General features: G+C 43.6%; 1 protein-coding gene and 1 long non-coding RNA gene across 2 annotated transcripts in view; both read right to left on the reverse strand.

The window, feature by feature from the left end:
* Positions 1-21,958, reverse strand: part of LOC134860971 (uncharacterized) — a 132,140-nt gene that overhangs the window by 8,883 nt on the left and 101,299 nt on the right. The window lies entirely within an intron of this gene.
* spry2 (sprouty RTK signaling antagonist 2) lies at positions 15,557-20,207 on the reverse strand. Its single transcript, XM_063878209.1, is given in 3 exon segments — positions 15,557-17,363; positions 17,366-17,600; positions 19,786-20,207. Coding segments are annotated over 2 exon segments (1,047 nt in total). The 5' UTR covers positions 17,553-17,600; positions 19,786-20,207; the 3' UTR covers positions 15,557-16,503.

Genomic DNA, 21,958 nt, shown 5'->3' on the forward strand with positions numbered 1-21,958 from the left:
TCTGAATTGACCGTGAAGTCCTGCTGTGTTGATGTATCCGAAAACCATAGTAACCCAGAAGCACGCTGAATAACAATCAGTGTCTGAAGAGTCACACTGAAGGGATGAGTGAAGTAAAAGCCTCATTGTCGGGGAAATACTGTAATGGCTTTAAGATATTCCGAGTGTGTACTCCTTTCGCTGATATTAGCCTTTAAGTAAATATTGTAAAACTGTAAAAAAGAAAGAGAAGCTTACGTTGAACAGAGGAGCCTATTCGCATAATGGGTTTATGTTCCCTACTTGCCTACCCGCCTGCCCCTGGCCCCAATCTGGCCTCCTCTCTTTTAGAAGGCCTTAATGACTGACCCATTTACATAACTCCTTTCCGGTTTGCAAATGTTTCCCTTTATGAGGCCCTCTTCTGTCTCCAAACTCATTCTCCTCGTCCTTTCTCGCTCACCCTCTCTCCGTCTGAAAGTCTTTCGCCCACGTTCGGACCAGGTGGAGCCTGGTCGGGGTCTAGTCCGAGCCCAAAGTAAACTCTGTCACATGCAGAGAGAGAAAGGCGGCCGGGGGAACTGTGCTGATAATCTCTGTCAACAGCATATCTGAGGGCCTCGGCTGCCTGGCTACTGCCCACTGTGTGTGTGTGTGTGTGTGTGAGGGTGTGTGCTCAAAGCCAACTGGTGAAGTGTGTATATTTCACCCAACTTTTCCGGACTGTGGGTTTTTCTATTGATTGCCAACAAATGACATTGGTCCAAAAAGCATGTGTTCAAGTTTCTGAACAAAATACAATGAGGTCATCGCTGTCCGTTTCCAAAAGGGAAGTCGAACCGTACGAGGCAGTGCGGCAATACATTTTGTCCAAAGCATTAAACAATAGTTTGATCAATACGCTAACACTTTCTTGCTGAGGGTTAGATAATAAATGTAATACTGCTCTCATGTCCGTGCCCTAACTGTCAATTAGCTTAGCAGATTCTCAAATCCCTTTAAAGATACACCCACCGGCACTTTTAAACTTGACTTAGTATCGTGCCATATCTTATTTCTTTTATCAGTACACATATAGGGATGTGTAAATGAGAAGTTGTGGTTTTAAGGGGAAATTACATGATGAAATAATTGCTTTGCGATTTGCAGCCAGGTTGAATGACTTCCTGGAAAGAAAATGTGGTCCGATAGTTAACACATCACACATAAGAGAAGACCAAGATGTAAAATAACCACATTTATATTTATAGACTACCACCGACGTGATACCATCGTACATCAAACACTGCAGCTTCAGTGTTCAGTCACAAAATGTTAAACTATACCTTTAATAATTTCCCCAACTAAACATTACAGTCACAACAGCACACGCAAACAGAGGTTCTTAACCCCCTGCGGCACTAGTTGAGGAAATATGTAATGTCTTTGGCACGAGGCATCAGTGCTGCTTTCAAAACACAAAACACGGTGTTGGGGAAGAACAGCATGGCTGTGTGTTCCGCTTTTTCTGGCTTTCGCATGTACACACACGCCTCCTTCATTCAGGAGTCACCGCAAACAGCCGGGCCTCGGGGCATCTTTCATACATACAGGAAGAAAGGGTTTGGAACGGCTTCCAGGACACATACCTGTCTGTTGTCGAATGTCAAGCATTGGACTGTGACATTTCGCAAGACTGCACGCAAACACAACACACCCCTCAAAAACACACACATGCACATATACAGGGGTTTTAAGGCCATTTCCCACAACTGTGAAACCTCTAATGTGGCAAGTGGGTTATCTTTCTAAAAGAGACAGGAATTTGTCAATTGGATGTGAAGATCCGAAGTCTTTATACCAAATATTGTAGAATGAAAGTGTTGGGTTATTCTTCCTGGGTGGGTTGTCTTGCATGTTTACTTAGATATAATAAAAACACAGGCGCTAATTTTATGTGGTGTTAAAGGCTAAAAGATGAAGAAACAATTTATACACACTATACAGTTTTTTGTAGGTTGCACACATGCATCTGGAGAGGTGACAGAGCGAAGGCTGCCAGGGAGCCGTTGGGGGTTCGGTGCCTTGTTCAAGGGCACCTCGGCAGGGCCCAGGAGGCGACCTGACATCTCTCCAGTACCAGTCCACACTCCGTAATTTTTTGTTCCGCTCGGGACGTGAACCGGCGACCCTTCGGTTCAAAGCCGAGGTCCCTACAGGTCCCCACTGCCGCTGAACACGTGATTTATCTTTCAACATTTTCTTTACTAATTAACCTGATGAGCAATATCAATGTCTCTGTGCAGTTTCAGTAGGATAGATTGTAAAAGTATGTGTGCTAAAACATATTTTTAATCACTAATGCTGCTAACAAAACCAGTTAAACTCTACACCCAACATCAGATCTTTTTTCCCTGGAAGACAGCAGTTAGACCCAAACTGATTGACAAACATAAAAACCGGCCTGGTTTTTATGTTTTGTTTGACTTCTGCACCATTTATCCCGTGCGGCAGAGTTTCTGGAACAACACTTATAATATGCACACGTGCACACACTGGTACAAGCTCAACGTCAGCAAATATTGACATACTCCTGTGGATGCCACCTGGTCTGCCAGTTGAGGAATAATATACCAAAAGCGCAACCGCTCATAAATCCGCAGAAGTCACGTAGCGTGGCGTGATTAACTTAACCAAAGAAGTATAATAACAGTGGTGGTTCCTTTCTGATGGGTTTTCATGTTAGAATTACATAGGTGTTGATGGGTATCCTGGATATCATTTACATGATACTGTATGCGTGGCACATACGAGTAAAGATAACTGACAATAAAAGGTGTGAAGGACTATCCCTCTCACACGCAGCTACATAGAGAGGCTTGTAAAGATGAAAACGTGTGAATGGGATGGTGTGAGGTGGCCAGTTGGTGAACACAATGGTTGTTGTGTGCAACAGGAGCAGGGGGGGCTGAGAGGCTGAGAGGCACAGAGGGTAAAGAGTGTAGCCTGTGTGCTGCAAAACAGAGATGTATAACCGAACGTGAGCATCTCTATGCGAAAGCCGTGCGCTGCTTGGTGCGTTGACAAAAACCGTCCATTTGGTCTCTGCAGAGCGGCTCGCTTTACACCTGATGACATTTCAAGTCTTGGGTCTGAGCTCTCTGGTTTCCGGAGAGACCTACAACTCCCTTTAACTTCTTCATGTGTGGAGAGCCTTGACACGTGGAGTCGCGGAACTCCTGGAGAGCGACCTCTTCGTATTTTCACAGTAAACAGCCCCTCTGAAAGCTCTCGCTCCCTCTCCTTCGTCTCCGAACAGTGGCCTCCTTTCAGGGCCATCACTTAAGGGCCCTATTAATAATTTGACAAGTTTTCTCAAAGATTAATTACGGCAAGCTTCGAGGCTGCAATTATGCGGGGTGGAGAGACTCTGTAAACCTTCTCCAGCTCCATTTCCAGGCCCAATTTTCCACTTATCAACATGTCAATGGGGAGGAGAGGTTGTCTTACAGTCTCTCTGCAGCTCGGATCCCCATTAGTGGAAGGAAATAAACAACACTTACTGGCAAATGTTCACCAATCCGCGTGCAGACAGCTGAGATTGAATGCAGGATGGGAGGCAATAGGAACCAATTTTCGAAGTCCGAGTCAAAACAGATCTGGACCTGATTGCATTAGAGTTAGGAAAGTGGTAAATCTTTCCAATGTAGTAGAATGATAATGCTAAGATTAGGGTTTCCTCTCCACTTGACCGCTGTGCAGGAAGAATATTATAGCAGGTATAATGTTTACCCCCAACAATGTTCACTGGGTTAGGATCATTTTCTCATAGACTTCTCAGAGTTGATCATACTGGTTTAACTTCCAAGGTAAATTCCACTATGAAAGGCAAACCCTAGTAGGTGTTATAGGCGGACAAAGTCATGCACTCCAAGCAATTAGTGCTGGAGTTTGACCCACTTCTGGCTCTATATGATGAAGTGTTGAACTTGTGACTGCTGGGTGAGGTGGCAAGTAGCAGCCCGACACCATACATCACCACCGAAGAGTGGAGGGCTCCTGTCCTGCACAGCAGATGGTTGGTACCGAGCCAGTAGGCCTGTTCTCAAGTGTGTGTGTGTGAGAGAAAGTGAGTGTGAGAGAGAGAGAGAGAGAGAGAGAGAGAGAGAGGGAGAATACAATGCAGCGAGTGTCCCCATGCTGTGTTCTGCCAGAGATAAGAGCCACCTGCCTGTCCCATTCTCCCCTCTGCTGAGTTCAAACAGAGCCCTCAGTCTCACTACAACTCAAGCAAAGCATGTACAAATGATCCGTGCGCACAATTTGAGGCGTAAATAGTAATTGCCACATCAGAAAATCCTGTCTTTATTATAGATAATGCTATTTTGGCCCATCTTAAACCTGATTTGTTTTTGTATGAATTGTCGTGCAGCATTGGAATAGTCTACCTATAGTACCGTCTGATTTAGATATCATTATGGCATATTTGTATAGTTTCCTCTCTGTGTTGCATGTTGAAACATTACCATCGATGTATGCTCTCAAGTGAGAAAGAGTGGGACGGAGAGGTGAACTCGGAGCACAAAGCCTAGATTGTTCCTCCTCGCTGTCTGTCCCCGATAACAATGAGCCATTCATTTGCCCTGCGTTGGGCCCTAATTAATTCCAACTTTACATTCTGACCTACAATCTCCCCCTGCTCCTCCCCTGTTTTCCCCCGGATCCATCAATTAATGTATCCAGCCAGATGACTTCACCCTGTCTTCATCCCCTTCACTTCTCTCCTTTATATGTCAAAAATAATGGCGTGCTTCTGCGTGTAGTCAAATGTCATTACAGATTGTGAGCCAGTATTCCTTTTAGCTCTTGTTTGGTCTCCACCAATGGCTGACATGTATTTATAGCTCTTAAGGCACTAAAGCCAAGCTAACGTTTGTTGAAATAGTTATAGGTGCTTTGCAGGTAATGTATAGTGGATTCATTGGAGGATAATTCTGCTGAAGAGGTGAGACAGAACAACATTTGGTTGGATGGTGACTCAACCACTGACCCTTCCCGATCCTTCAGCCTAAAAATATCTATTTTATTTCTAATGGTACATATTCTCGCCCACCTTCCACCAACATGTGTTGTTTTGAATTTACTCCATCATCCAACCCAAACTATTCTCTCAATTGTTTGTAAGTGAATAGCGACAAGACGGGAGTGTTTCTATTTCACTTCCTGGAGGTCTTCTTACCGAAGATGATAGAGACACTGCTAGAGAAAGAAGCAGGCAGTGCTTAAAACGAGACATATTTAGGATATGTCTAAGGGTTATGAGTATGGGCAAATATACATTTTGATTGATTATTAGCTACTATTACGGTCCCATCCAGAAAAGGATGTATACAAAGAGGAACTCTCGCAGCATCACCTGCCCACTAGCTCCTGGAAAACCCTCGCTGATCTGCACAGCACATCTTCCTATCCCTCCTCTCCTCTGTACCCACTCTCCCTCTGGACACCTCGCTATAGTCACCATGCAGCTACACACACTTTTGCTCACACACACAGATCAGAATGGTCCCTTTGCCGCAGTCTCAGCCCCTGCTCTCCCCCTGACAAACAGAGCTTGGCGCTGTTTCCTTTTTTTCCTGCCCTACATCCGAAGTGCAAGGAGCGAGAGGAGAGGGGAGCTGAATTAAGAGAGCGGAGGGAGAAAGAGAGGATGGAGCATGGTGGAGGGGGGGGGGGGGGGGGGGGGGGGGGTTGACATGGAGACGGAGAAGAGAGGCGAGAGAGGGATATAGGAGGGAGAAGGCATGAAATGTGTGGGAGGAGGAGGGGGAAGGCGTCTGTGGTGGTGGGGCACAAAATGAGGAACAGAGGCTGCTTTGTCGATAGCAACAGCAAACTTTACGGCGATCATTTGCTGCTTTCGCTCTGCGCCCTCAAAGAGCAGCAGTCTGTTTGTGCTGGGAGTGTGTGTGTCTGTGTAAATGTGTGTGTGTGTGTGTGCACGGTTGTGTGATGTGTGGCGGAGTGTGTCTGCGGCGGCGTGTGTGTCTGTTTGAGGCAAAACATGAAGGAGCTGTAGTTCGCCTCCTTCCAAGAAACACATGGAACACACACACACACACACACACACACACACACACACACACACACACACACACACACACACACACACACACACACACACACACACACACACACACACACACACACACACACACACACACACACACACACACACACACACACACACACACACACACACACACACACACACACACACACACACACACACACACACACACACACACACACACACACACACACACACAGGATATTGGGTTGGTTAAAGAGGCAGTAACATGAAGCTTAGCTTGGCACAGGTAGACTACATCCTTGATAAGTAACTTCCTCTTTTGCTCAGAGGGGATTATGGGGAGGCCTACATAAATAAGATCATGGACATCATTTCTCTGGCAATAAAGAATAGCCCATGGAATTGTTCTCTGGCTGAAGGCCATTGCACACATTAGATTTAAAAAAAGATCATGCCAACACTGGTTGTAGTTCTTCAAAAGGCCTGTTATGCCATTGCTTATCTGGATATGCAAAGTGAAAATGTTCTTTCAAACACCAGAAGGGACAAAAACAGGACTGATATCATACCCAATGTCTCATTGAGAAAGAGTTCTTTAAGAGGTTTGGGGATTATTATAAAGATAATAGTTAAAGTTGTTGCAAAGGGCTGACATATGCTGTATAAATGTACCAATTCACTTCAGATCACTGGATCCTACCCTCCCCAAATACAAATAAAAAATAAGTTGTTCAACCATTAAGGCATGCTCAAGTAGACACCGTATGAACCTGGAAATTAGCATTATATTCCCCCTTTAATAGAACCCTAACGGAGATAACTATTCCACTTATAATGTGTGTTCTGGTTTGCAAGTTGCAAGTATTCCTGGAGGGAAAATGACAGTTCTGCTCCCTGGAGGGATGGTAAAACAAAAACAAAAGTGCTTGGCATGTCTCGGATGTTACATTTACATGGTAACCCGCTGCATGTGTTCAGTGACACTAGTGCTCAGGCTTGATCTATTCTTGATGGTCAAAATCTTGGGTCTCACGCCCTGTTCAGGAACCTGTGATCAGTCCCTTTGCATCTTGAGCTCATCAGTAATCTTCTTCATTGCTGGCAGTGTGTGACAGCGTATCAGACCTTGAAATAGTGAGCTATAAGCAAAAAAGACACGATGACGCGATGCATAGGTATATATATATGTATAGGCAAAGGGTATTCTTACCTCAGCTACATTTAGAACTAATTAAAGCTAACTAAATATCTAAGCTTACAAGGGCGTATTATTTTCTCTAGGAATGTGAAAATGTCCCGACTCCTGCTCTTATAAAATACAGAATTCTTGACACAACTGCTCCGGTTTCTGTGTTGAATGCAGCCACTGAACCTGCCCACAGGCGTGGACACCTAATAGTGTCCACAGCGTTAAATAAGCAAAACTCAAGTAGGCATGATGATTTCATTGGCTGTGGTCTGTGCCAAAAAGAGGGAATCTGACTCGGCTGTGTGTAGTAATTTCATGCAGATTTCAGTCAATGGGACGCAGTAACTGTAATGTTTCACAAATCGCCTCCGTTGGGAATAAGCAGACTCGGTTTGAGGAAGAAGAAAGGTGAAAAACAAATGCTTATTTGAAGATGTCAACCAGATTTAAAGGACTGCTGGGTTGAATCAATTTTCTCAGCCTCCCTGTCTTGCCTGTCACAGTGAAGGTTTCTCTGAGGGCCCCATTCATCCTGCTTTCCCTGTGTGTCACAGCCAAGGCCTGGGCAGTACTGTGTGTGTGTACAAGAGGGAGAGAGACAGTGAGTTTTGGTTTGTAAGGGTCTCTTTCTTCAGGGTCATTGAGCGCAGGTGACCACAGGAAGTTGTTTTCCAGAGCTTTTCCAGTGGTGTGTGTGTGTTCAGCTTAGGGCCGTCTCACCACAGGAACTTCCTCTTTGGGCAAACACACACTCACCTGCACACTCAAAATTCCTACAGGACAAGCACGCCCATGTGTTTTTCATCTGGTGCTGGTGTCAGCGCGTGCGGGGGAAAATCAATGTTAATGGCGGTGTGTTCATGAGACCTTGGAGACTTCAGCATTGATTTTGACTTTGGCTTTGATAGTATATGACACAAGGTCGATTTAAAGTGAGCGGTTGAGACTTCAAAGGAAGAGGTTTCCTGCTTTTTAGTGCAAAAGATGACGCCACCTGTCTTGAAAGCTCCTGAAAAAATCCATATTGAATACTTTAGCTAAAAGCTGATTATAGTAAGTAAGTATAAGAGTGCTCTGTGCCCCGTCATGGCAGACATGCATAGTTATTTTGATAGGCAACTTAACTAGCAGGAAAGTGCCACACTTCTACACCAAATGAGCTCAAGCAAGACTCTGTTTTCTATATTAATCAAGCAGGCATTCCAGGCTGAAGGAATTCTGTTGTTTTTGGCTGTGGGCCAGCAGCAGCGCTACTTCATAAGACGCCTCGCAGTGAGATGACATGTTAAGTGTGCGGCATGTTTTCTCTAACTTTGGGGTCCCTGCAATGAGGCAATCTCTGTCTAGTGGCCTACAGCGAATCAGAGACGGAGCGTACGGTGCGTTCTGTAAACACACACTTACTTTATCAGAACAAAATGCACTTGAGCCTCATTGTGAGACATTCTGTTCACTTTCTCGAAGTGGCCTAGTCAAACTGGACTTTGAATTCTCACTTTTGTTAGGAAATATCAACTTGAATTAAACTGTAGACACTTTTTAGAATCATGGTGACGTACTGAGTGATGGATAAGTGAACCAAGTCTTTCGTGAAAAGTACAAATCCAGAGTTTATCGTATATGAAGTAACGCAGAAATGAATCTGAGGAATGCACAGAGTCACTGAGTAAGGTAAAAAGCCACAGTGTAATTGATGTCTTCTATGACACCTTCACATATACATTCCAACATTTCTTTTGATAGTCACTCCTAAAAAGTCCCATAAACTACCCTTTCTTTATATCTTGCCATTATTTAAGTCAATGTGACTGGATTTGATCAGAACCTCCAAAGCTTTGCATCCCTTTTTATGTCTAAGCACCCCAAAGTCTCTTTCCCCGGCTGCCTCTAAGTATTCTCTGATTACCATGGCTGTAAAGCAGCGTGTTTTTCCAAACAGAGGAGCCTTTATCTTGTGGAATATTGCACCTGTGCTGCTGCAGAGTGGACAGCTCTGGCAGAAAGCCTCTCCCTCTCTCTTATATGCCTCTCTGTCTTGTCACTGGTGGTTTGAAACACAGAGGAATCCGAGGTATGCTGACAATCTGTGCAGCCATTGACACATTTCTGTCTTCAGGCCGGGGAAACACACACATACGCGCTCTCATGTGCACATTTTGGACGCACAGATGCATACACACACCTCGGCTGTCATCGTGGGCTTGTCAGCGTGTCGCACCTGTGAATGGTAACCAGAGCCCGCGGCTCGCAGCCTCTCATAGCTGCCTGACAGACTCAAGAGATCAATTTCCTCCAACAGAGAGAGAAAGCATCGGGAGTTGGAGTTCACCTCGCAGAAGCAAACTATAACATGCCTTCATACTGAATAAATACATCATTGCTTTGATGTCATTTTCCATCAGTGCAAAAATAATCATAGAACAACAACCTCTCAGACAGGACAGAGGTGTCAGTTCTTTCTCAGTAAGGCTTTTGCCTGTTTCCTGTGCAACATGTAAATGCACACAGTTTGTGGTCAACCCTTCTAAATAATGAGTCACAGCTGGAGTTGACAGAGGCAACGGTATAAAGCCACAGATCACACGCTCTTATCGTCGCGCTGATCTAATACTACATAAACATAAACCAGAAGGCTAACGTAATGATAATCAATTTCTTATTCACCTAGCAGCATGAATTAAGATTTTACACTCAGAAAAATGTATGATTGACTTAGGGGTGTTAATTCTAACTGTATAAAGGCTACTGTATAACGTATACGCTATATAATGTATAACTAGGAATTAACTTCACGAAGTGTGTCCTGATTTTCTACATGATATGCTGTTTTTAAATGATCATTGAACAGGAAGTAATCTTAAACAAACAATCTTTCGCTCTGACTTCTACTTCCTCCACCTGTTTTTACAACAATGATCTCTGATACAGGTACATTTCCATTTATTTGAAAGCTGTGATACAATATTAGGATCTCACCCCCGATAAGTGTCTTGGTAAATAGCAAATTATTTGTGACTCAAGCCGAAAATGGCAAGACAAAAACAATGATGTATTGCCTGCTGCTCTCTTAACCAAACAAATACAGAGCATGTGAGTCTAAGGTGTATGTCAGTATTTCACACTTAATCGCACTTTGCAGTTCAGCGCAACGTGTCTCAGTTACAGTCCTTTAACCTCCGAGACATACCCAACGCATCATTAAGTTTGAGTCACAGTAAAAAAAAAGGGGGAATCTGTTTTTAATGGAGCTGAATGGCACACAGGTTGATCATATCTGTTTCTTCCAGAGCTTAGTTCCGCATGATTTCACCCTCTCCTCTCCCACTATCTCCAGCTCTCCACGGAAGGATGACAATGGAGACATATATAGTAATATCACTGGTCCAGTTCTCTCTGTTTAAAACTCTTCCTTTTCTCCACAGCTGGCAGGATTTATGAGTGTGTGTAATCCGCTGTATCTTTTTTTCCCTTTACCATAGCATCAGTTAGGTGAGTGTAGATTTGACTTTCAAATGCCCTCATCCTCCTTCCTTGTTCCCTTATTTGAATAATCTCATGTGGGTCTCAATGACACACATGAGGGTTACAATGTGCCACTGAGGTAAATGGGGCACCTGGAAAAGGAGAAGTTGGCTTGCAAATATGGCCAGAATAAGAAAGAAATAATTAAATATGGAAATAAATGTTCCTATTGCATGTTAGGGTCCCGACGCGTCTGTGGAAAATTCATCTCCTCCTTTTTTATCAACTGTAACATTCATCAGCAAGACATTAATAGATGTCTATCTATCAAACTTTAAAAACGCAATTGATTAGATAAAACATTTCAAGGCCTCTTTTTTTCAGGTGGGGGGGGTGGAGTTTTGCACTGAGCAAGCCACTACACACCCGTAGGGATTTGTCCTGGTTGCGTCCTCAATGTATTAGTCATGTTAACCAGGTCGATGTTACCTGGCCTTAGTCATGTTGACATCTCTTAGGCGTACTTCACATCCTCTAGGGGGTTCTGGGGGCATGAATAGAACTTTGTGGTCTTGGAAAAGGGGAGGGGGCGCAACTCTCAACACTAATATGAGAAATGTACCAATCCATCAAAGTATTCAAAATACCATAACCAATGACAATTAAGTGAAATATTTTCATTTTGAAAACGTTGTTCTTCAAAAAAGGAGCACGAGACGTGGATCCCCTTTTTTCTTTTTCAAAATTTCAAAAAATGTCCATTTGGGTGGGCTTTAAGACATTTTAGGCCTAGCTACGCCACTGATTAGATTCAATGTAAGCAGGTTTCTTAAAACTATGCTAATGCTACCGAATGCTAATGTTGCACCATTTCTGCCGGGTACGTCACAGGACATGCTTTGCAATATTAACTCAAAGAAATCTGGACGACGAATGACTGCTTCTCTCCTCACAGAAAGTAAACGTATATATAATTTATAGTCTGTTAATGATTGCACACATGCATCCACATGCACGCTCCCAAAACACACACACACATAATTGCCACCATCACACTAGTACACACACTAAATGCAAGAGGTATAGTGAGCTGTCAGACCGCACTAATTCCTCTTTTTATGTGTGTCTGTCCTACTGTGTAGCAGAGGGATCAGGATTGCCTTTCAGGATAACAACTGAAACTCTAAGCTCTTAGTGTGTGTGTGTGCGTGTGTGTATCTGGGTGAACAACAATTGGCCGCTAAGCTGTAAAGAGCCTTGCAGCCACGGTGTCGCCAACAAATATCCACTGGCTGTCAGCAACGGACCGACTCCGTTGGTGTGTGTGTGTGTGTGTATGTGTGTGTGTGTGTGTGTGTACACGTGCAGATGAGCCAACTTCCTGTGGTGGTTTGAAGTTAAGTGCTGCTATTAGACTTAGGCCTCCAGTCGGGCTTCATTGTCTGGGCAAAAGACTTGATTATGCTGACAGAAACACACACGTGTGCAGGAACACACGAACATGAGCACACACGCACGCCTACAGGTCCATTTCTTAAACTTTTCAACATGTGCAAAGACTTATCTGCAGCCTTTTATGCTGCACACACACCCTCCGTCTCTTCACACTCACTAAACTTTTATGACAGATACACTCTCTTCCCTCTTGCGCCGTCTATTTGCTCTCTTTGCCTTCCTGGCTGCTGTAATCTTCCTCCTCAAGGCATAACAGTAGTTCAGCTGCCACTGAGTTGGGTGTTGCATAAGATTTTTAACTGCAGGCGTGCCCCGTAATTCACCTGGCAAAGCAGTACACCCTCAAAAAGCTGCAGGGGTGAACATGTGTCCTCTTTGCTCTGTAAAAATACAATAAAGGGAAGAGGTTGCTGTTTAGGACATGAGATTTGTCACCAAAAATCTGGGTCTGGTGTCCCTTACTCTTTCAAGTATTTCTTTAATTGGACTGAGTACATAGTGAGAGTAGCAGAGGACAAGCTCAATGGAAAGTTTAAACCACAGTCAGGTGAGGGGGATGCGCTTAAGCTTTCGAGCCTTAGATATGTGCTTCCTCGCCGCCCACGTCGGAAAAGCAGAAAGAAAAGTTCAGCTTCTGAGAAAACGCTTTTCACCGGTTGGGTTTTTTTTAATTCACACCTACGTTGTCGCCATTTTTTTACACCAGGGTTTGTTACATTCACTTTTCTGCAACACCACACAACCAATGTGACCAACTAGACAAAAGTGCATTTATTTTTGACTGTCTCGTATATCTCTGAAAACACTTCTCAGTTTAGTTGCAGCAGTTACGTAACTGAAGGAAAGTGTGCTGAATGTGGAACATGATAAACTGCAGTGGCAAAGTCCAGACACTTTCAGGAAGATGATTTACTACCAAAGAAAAAAGAAACTTCCCTTTTGATGAATGTTCTTATGAAAAGCAAGTGTAGAACAGTGTGCGATTCCTTTCTGATTTTGCATCTCTGCAAACAAAAGTGTAATCTTTATCAACAGCAGCTCACTGCAATACACTTTCAAGCACTACTAGTTCATTTGCTGTACTTCAAATTCAAAGTCACCAGCTTTTATGTTGGAGGAGGTAACTTTCCCCGTATGCCTGATTTATATAATCTACGTATTGTACAGAAATTCTGCTTTCTCTTGCCTTTCTTTACTTTAATATCAACTAAGATGCAAGTTTTGTCCACTTTTGGCCATTCCTCAGTACCAAAAGTTGATGTTTAATAGGGGGAATTTCACTGGAGCAAAAAATAAACCAGATTTTTTGTCTTAAAACTTCACAAAACAAGCAGGGGTAAAAAAACAACCGTATTTCTTTTCACCACATCTCTTCTCAATATAAGACACAGCTCATGTGGAACAATACTGTGAGTATTTCTACTTGCGTACTACATATTATTCCTCCCTAATCTTTATATTTCTAGCAGTTGTAATGCTTTCACATGGTGGCTCACATCTCCTGAGCCCCCTGCATGTCCCCTCTCTCTCACAGTGCTGTTTGATTGCTTAAGCCTGGCCGTCAGACACGCAGACAATGCGTCCATGAAGAATAGCCTCGCTTCCTTCCTGTCTTCCTGTGCTGCGTTCTGCCTTGGTGAGCAGGGTGAATAGGCCGCTCTGCCCCACAGCCGCCATGAGCCGCAGGGGCCACGGCAGCTAAAACCAACAAAGAGAGACGTTCTGGGGCTTTTTTTTTAATTCACATCCCCTCCTCCTCCTGCTACTCTGCTGCCAAATCACTGGGACTGTCGGCGGATAAACAATCTCGCTCCGTGCATCTTGTTTTTATGCACCAACTCTCACTTTTAAGTCAGGATTTCTTGGTTCTTGGTCGAATAAGTCTGTGCATGCACGGTATGTGAGTATGGTACATTATTTAAGTCGTATTAGGCAATGAACGAACTCTAAACATAATGCCACCGTGAGCCCCGTCAACACCAGGTTACACTCTCCCTAAATGAGCTGTACAGCATTTAAAAAAAAAAGTTACCCTCCCTCATCCAAAAACAGCAGAGGAACTGAAATGACCCAAGAAAAACCCAAGGGGGGGCCCTTCTGCTTTACAACAATGACTTCCAGACACTTTTAGATCTAAGTGTGCCACAACTGAGATGCAGACTTGCAACATCATGAAGCGTAAAAGGCTGTTCTAGATTGAATGATATCAACGTGTTTTAAGCAAAGAAAATCATTGCTTTATAATGTGCACAAGAGAGAAACATTTTGCTTTATAACGGCATGCCCCAACAGCACAACAAATCATCCCTCCCCAACCCCCTCCAACAAGACACCCACCTCCCTATGGGAATACCAAGTAGGAGCAGGTAGCACAGAGGAGCGTTGGGGAGCCAAAATGACCCCCCGACTATTGAAAACAGGATGAATGCATGCCGGGCTGAATACGGGGGTAAACTGTTAGGTCTTTGTCATTCAAAGTGATGCTTTTAACCCTTTGCGGTCCCTCTTCCTAACAACCCACCCCCTACACAGCCACCCCTTCCCTCTTCATTCACAGCTGAGACAATGGAGGCAGAGAGGAGGCCTGCGACTGGAGAGATAAAGACTAAACGTAAGATCAACTCTCCCTTTTCTGTCTCTAATGGGATTCTGCCCGTTGTTTCCATCCCTCCCGACACCACCGGCACTGTAAAATAGGTGAAAGTTGATAATTATGTAAAGCAAACCCCCGTCAGTCAAAGGCTCGGGATGAATAACAAACAAGTGAGTGCAGGTTGGGCCTCGGCGTGTCAATCACAGCTCTGAATGCATACCGCGCTGCAAACACGTCCGTATGCTGTCAACAAGTGTCAGGGGCTTATGTTTCAGGCTTATGTTTCGCCTGCAGGGACATTGAAGACCGAGGAATTCCTGAACAAACCTTTGATAAAGGGAGGGAGGGAAAAAAGTATCTGCAGGAAACAGAGGTGTATGGAATTAACTTGAAGGCAGGAGTGTAAAAGTAAGCTAACATGCTCGAAAAAAAACAGGTGGGGTGCTTGATTTATGAGATCAAAAATAAGCAAATGCCTTTACATCTGGAGTGCACGCAAACAGAAATGCACATTCCTATGAACATGGCTTTACCAGAGCCAGATGTTTTTTTTTCCTCAAAAAGGGCCCAAGGTGAACATTAATGCGTCCTTGTTTGATCTCTGTAAACATCGTGGAGGGATTGTGTGGCAGAGCCAGGCTGATGATAGCTCTACGTGAGGTGTTCGTGCAGAGGCTCAATTAAAAATGTTGAAAACTGTGCTTAAGTCTGGTTCAAGCCAACCGGAAAAGCCTCAACGCAAAACTGCCCCGCCACAACATCGAGTACACCAGACAATGCAGAAATAAAAACAGGAAAGATACAGTCAGACTTCAAGGTTGTTTAATTTCAAACGTTAATATATTTGTCTTCTAATTCATAGTGAACTATTCATCCAGCTTTGACACTCCTACAGGTCACCTCACCATCTGCAGCAACGACAGAGGTGACGCATTAACAATGCTTTCTCAAAATAAATACGTTTCATTATAAAATAATAAACCTTCAAATAAATATATATTTTTTTTAACTTTACACTAAGCAATGTTGGAATTAGAAAATAAATTTCTCATATAAGGTCACTGTACAATTTACAAGTAGAAGGGATAAGATTTTTCTTTTGTAAATTACATAAAATGATTGATTTACATTCCAGTGAATGTACAAACACCGTGTGAGTGAAGTTACTGATTCATATAAACGTGGATTTATCAAGGTGCCTCTGGTGTGGCAGAAATCTTTTCACAGTTGAAGTATTATTATATGTACAAAAATAAAACATCTGTCAAACTCATTTTTCTAATGTACATACCCTTTGCATTTACTACTTTACATACAGTTAGTAATAGGAGTCTGTTCTTAGCATATAAGTTGTATTAAATGTTAAAAAATAAAGGATATCCATTTGGACTCTCATAGCAACAACACGATATCTGGGCACTTGAGTGAGGAATTTCTTTTTCGGGACAAAACAGTAGTTGGATATGTCTTTTATCATGTGGAGCGCTTCATTTTGGTTTACCTTTCAAGTGATACTCATAATGCTAGGGTGAGTGAATGCACCTCCAGATCCTTTTGTAGTAACATTTCTGTCAATCAGTGTTAAAAGTTGACAACTGAAGGCAAAACTGACTCTGCCCAGATGCGGTAGACGTGAGATGAAAACACAAAAAACTCAAGCACTCTAATCAAAACGCTCAACTACAGAACTACAGGTCCGTCTACAGTCAGTCGACATGGTCCATCTTTCTGAAACACACACCACCGCCCCGTCTACGTTGGCTTGCCGACATCCTCGCAGTGGATATGGTTTGTGTTCTTGCACCGACAGCCGGGTCGCGTGCTTCGGTCATAGCAGCTCTGGCACGCGCTGATGCATCCTTTAGCGGGGAGGTAGCACAGGAGGCAGGGGAAGAGCAGGGAGAAGAGCGACACGGTGGTCCAGCGGACGCAGCAATGCGACTGCGTGCACGAGAAGGGCTTGTCGGCACACGTGTCCTCGTCGTCGCTGGAGCAGTGGTAGAACAGCCCCTTGACGCAGCAAACGCACGTGCCGTACTCTACTGCGCTCTGCAAGGAGCACACGCACCGGCGGCCGCACATCCAGCAGGAAGGAAGCACCCGCGGGCGGCTGCACTCCGGGCAGCAGCAACGACCGCAGTCCTTACACTTGGTGGTGTGTATGCTTTTATTTCTATTGCTTCTGCTGCCTGGCACAGCCTGCAGAGGGCTTGGCTCATCGTTCAGGGGTTTCAGCTCCTCTGAGTTGAGCTCTGCACGTTTGGGCTGGGTTCTGATTATCTGGTTGCTGCCTGCCGGGCTGCTGACGAGCCTCTGGCCTGAAGAAGTGCTCCCCATGCTGGTCCTGATGCTACTCTGGGAGTCCTCCGTGCTGGAGGACTGCAGCACGCCCTCCCTAGAGGAGATGGAGGCACTTGTGTTTCCATGCTGAGTCAATGAATGCAGGTTACGGAGATTATAAGGCAGCTCTTCCCGGGTCTCCTGCTGCCCACTCGTCCTTGATCCTGGTGGTGTTATCAAGTCACTCTTCTGTTGCCTCTGCAGAGAGGCCGGAGATCTCTGGGTGACTGTGGGCCCGTCTGTGTACTCATTACTGCTCCCAGATAGCCGATCTGATCCAGAGATAGCACTGCTGGAGTTTGGATCCGCCTGCTGTTCAACCCAGGTTCTAGCGGACCATCGTGGGTTTGCGGAGGCTGAGGTTGCGTTCTCCCTTCGTCATGCGGAGTGCCCGGCGATGGCGATGACCGCCCTTGGCGTCCTCCTCCCCCGTCGCTGTCGTTCTGACTTGTAGAATCCATTTCGGGACTGAAGGGTCACTCTGGCTGGCATGGGACACATCTGAAGTCCTGTAACCGAAACATACAGTTTATATTCAGCAGTGACGAGCCATGCAAATAATGTCATGCAAATCATAACCGATATATGTACTACCACCACTATGGAAATAAGGCCTGATACACCTGAGCGTCAGGAAGAGAGATGGACGTTACTGATTACACAGATGATGTAATGTTTGGAGCCAGTAGTGAGAGGGGTTTGGCATTTAGGGTCAGTTTTTGGCTTAAACCAAATGGTGTGTGTGGAGCAGCTATGGCTGCTATACAAACTAAATAATGTAGATCATACAATTTCCAAATCCAGGTATCATGTTTATGAACTGATATCTTTGTGTATGTGCACAGATCCTGTTTTCCAGCACCCGTGACTATGCTATCCAAGAAACCTAAACCTCCTAAATTAAAGAGAAAGGATTGACAGTCACTCAATAAGTGGATTGACAAAGGGTTTTTTGCGGGGCATTCCTGTAGCTTAAGACTTTGAAATGAACACCCAGGTTCAAGTCTGGCCAGGACCTTGTTGCATCTCACTGCCTAATTCCCTGTGAGCAAAAAAAAGGCTTTAAATGCACATAAATACTTCGAAAACGAGATAAACATCTATTAATTACCAATCATTTTGGATATCAATTAACTACATAATGGTTCTTTATATATTTGTATTAAATTTGACCAGATGGATATTTAATAAAATCAAAGCTCCAAAAATATTAATTCATGTTTCAATCGTTTAACAGAAATTGACAACTATTGAAATAAACTAAAAAATGATCCAGATTTTGAGGATTGCCTTCACTAAATATCTTAGTCCATCTATTTCAGGTAGGGCGGTGATCGAATAGTTTTCCAGTTGTGGGATGAGGGGAGTAGAGTAGATATGGGCCAAACAGAAGACACAGAAATGGAAATGTGGAGCTACGTGTACGAGTCAGTGTAAAAGACAGATCAAGGCCTCTGCTCTTTTCAGTTTCAAACATTGAACCTAAAGTCTGATCTGTAGTCTAAGCCCCACATCAGTAATTAGCCCCCCCCCCCCCGATTTATAATAACAAGAGAAAAAGTATTAAATAAATGCAGGGGAACAGGGCAATATGCTAACGTATTCAAATGCAGAGGCCTTGTTTTCCCCGACATATCACACCCCAAGTATAGAAACTGACAGTGTTGGCCTTAGTTCTCCTTCCTTGTGGTAATTAGCTTTCAAATGGCATCTTTGGGGTTGCGAGGTTCCCCCCCCCCCCTTTTCAATGACAATACAGGAAGGGCTTTTGTTTGTTGCATGACAAATGGCCTGCAGCAACCTTGCCCATTCTATTGCATTTTACATTGTGACACTCTTGAAAAAAAGGAAGATGAGTGACAAGATAAAACAAAAAAGTTAGGAGCATGAAAGAGTCCATGTAAAGTTTGAGTGATGCGTTCAAAGTGGCGGTGGGGGGGTCGGTGGCAGTGAAGGACTGCTCTCTGTGAGCATGCATGAGGGTTCTTTGGGATTTATGAGCCTTTTTGCTTCAAATGAAGGGCTTGTTAGCCTGTTGAGGGGGGGGGGGGGGGACTTGCAGCCACTCATCCCCTTACTGGGCCCTGTGTGCAGGCCATGTTGGCCACAGTGGGAGGGTGAAGTGGGGGGACTAGAGGAAGTACACTGGGGCAAACTGATGGCATCAGGGGTAGGGGTATGAAAAGAAAACTGACTATGTGTGTTAAGTTAAATATAAAGCCAATAAATCATATTGTTTCTGATGCATATCTGACATGGCAGTGATGTCCGCTGTGTTAGTATTACTCACATTACACATGAGTGCAGGAGATAGTATCATGTGCAGAAAGAGTGTGAGTGCACGCGTCAACTTGGACACGACTATTTCCTAATAAAGCTGACTGCAGCAGTGAGATACACAATTCAATCAGACGTTAGACTCGGTCCAGGCATGGGCTAATTTTAGATGCAGGAAAACCACTCGTTTGATCAAAAATAGCCACGGATAAGAAGCTCAAAAACTGTCAAAAGTAAGACAGCCCCTCCTGCTAAAACCACAACACTACATGTAAAGGATAAAATCAGCTTAATAAAAAAGGGGGGACGTTTAAGAAAGTCTACACATGCAAACTAAGATCTATGAAACACACTTTAAGCAAGTGTATGACAGTCCAGCTAAATGTTCTCTGTAAAAAATGTAAAGGCTTCACTTACCGTGCTTTCGACACTTTAGCCCCCGTTTAGGTGAAATAAATCCAACTTGTGAGAGAGTTTATTCCGTGCATCAACAACTCAGTCTGGAAAGCCGTCAGTAAAATCCATTGAGAAAGTTTCCAACCGAGGCGCATTTTCATGAAAGGCAGCGCTAAAACGTAAATCCCATGTTTTGCGCAAGAGCACGAGGTATTAAAACGGGCGAAATGTTCAATCAATCACAGTGGGAGTGCAAACTTAGCGGCACTACACCTTTCCTGCAGAAGAAACTCCAGCTCAGAAGTACTTATAACTCGGCGTGTTTAATCCGCAGGGCTCTGGAAGTTTGCGAGTACTTTTTCTCGTGTATGAGTGTGTGTGTTTTTTTTTTTGCTCTTTCCGGAGAGGAGGTCGGGATTTGGGCTGTAAATGGCGTCAAGCTGAAGGGGGAACAGAGCGCTTGTTGTTGCAGCGGATATCTCGCATCCGGTGCTCAGCCATTGGCTGTTAGAGAGCAGCCATTCACACCCAGTCTTATCAATTATACTGCAGGGCCAAACACTGCTGGTCAGCGGCTGTGGAAATATGAAGGCTGCCCTCCTTAAACCCTGGATTTCTTATCATTTGTGACCCATTTTTAGGCAGCACTTCACATATCAAGGTGTTACAGTAGTTCATGTTGTTTGGGCAGTGATGGGATAGTTCTAAATAGGTATTATGTGAATTAATAAGTGTGCTTTTTTATTCATAAAACAGTAAATAATATCAAGATGTCATTTGACTTTTGCAAACCCATTTATATGGAGTATAAAAGGTATTATATACTAATACTGCAAGCTTCATGAGAAACAAGTTATTTAGAGACATATCTGTGCATCTACATACAGAGTACATAGAGAGTACAAAGTACAGCGTTGAGGTACTTGTACTTACTTTGTATAGTGTACTCCACAACATTTAACTGATGGCTTTATACATTAATATTTCATATGTGAGAGAGTATGTTGCATCTGTACAGACCAAATGCTTAGGTATCTTAAAATTGTAAATAAAAAGCAGACTACTCTGTTGCTTCACATCACCATAACCATATATATTTTGGTTTGAACAATTGAATACGTTTTCTCTCTCAGATGTCAGAATAAATTCACTTCAACAAGTATTTTGTAAGTTATTTTAAGAGCCATCTTCTTTAAGGGCTCGGAAGTTCAACATACCTATTGACTTGCCTTTTAACATCCCTGGAGACTTTGATCAACTATTTTAAACCGTTTGCCAGAATGCTATAGATCTTATTAAATCCACTGAGAACTGATTCACTCTGTGATCAGTTGTGAATAATAGTAGAACAGCTCCCCCTCGTGGACATGTCTGGATACTGCATACCGCACAGCAGTATTTGACAGTTTAAAAAAAGAACCATTTAGATCTGTTTTGAAATACATCTGGGAAGTTTTTCCAGCAATAAGAAGTGGGCAGTTTATATACAATGTGTCCTAAAAGGAGCAAGGTACACGTGTGCATGAAAATACAGGAAATATACAACCATAAGAAAAGGTTAATCGGTAATATGAGATTTCATGAAGGCAAGTCAAGACGCACACTCTTAAAGTGCCAAGCTCCAAACACAGTGTTACCAAGCTATGAGGTAAAGCTATGAAACTGAGACCTTTCTGAAGAAGTAATAAAAGGACCAATTAAGCCTCTGTTCATAAAAACAATGAGAGTCTAGACATCTCTCTTCTCTGTTCAAGTAATACAGTGTCGGATCATTTCCAGCCGGTATAATGATGAAGTTGCGTCCACACCACTGGGAGAAGTCGCTTTAATTAACTCAGAGTACGACTTGGCAAATTAACTTGGATCCGGGTCAAGGAAGCTTTCAAGACTCTCTCTTTCTTTCTTCAAACAATTTATCTTCCTTTGTTTCCCCTGCCTCACCGGCTGCTGTTCGCTGACTTTGAAGCCTTTATTCATGGTGTTACAATAACAATGAAAATGTTACATGGTTGTGTGGCTTGAACAGGCAGTGGAAAAAAACAAAAAAAAACACTGACATGATATCAATATTTCAGTTGGCGGATTGGCCTAATGAAACCATTACACAGTTACAACAGTAAATGTAGCTTTTAGATGATGGAACATTGAAGAAAATGGGTTCCCACACCGGTCTTATCCTAAAACTCATTGACCT

This window comes from Eleginops maclovinus, chromosome 24 (assembly GCF_036324505.1).
Source record: "Eleginops maclovinus isolate JMC-PN-2008 ecotype Puerto Natales chromosome 24, JC_Emac_rtc_rv5, whole genome shotgun sequence".
Lineage (NCBI taxonomy): Eukaryota > Metazoa > Chordata > Actinopteri > Perciformes > Eleginopidae > Eleginops > Eleginops maclovinus.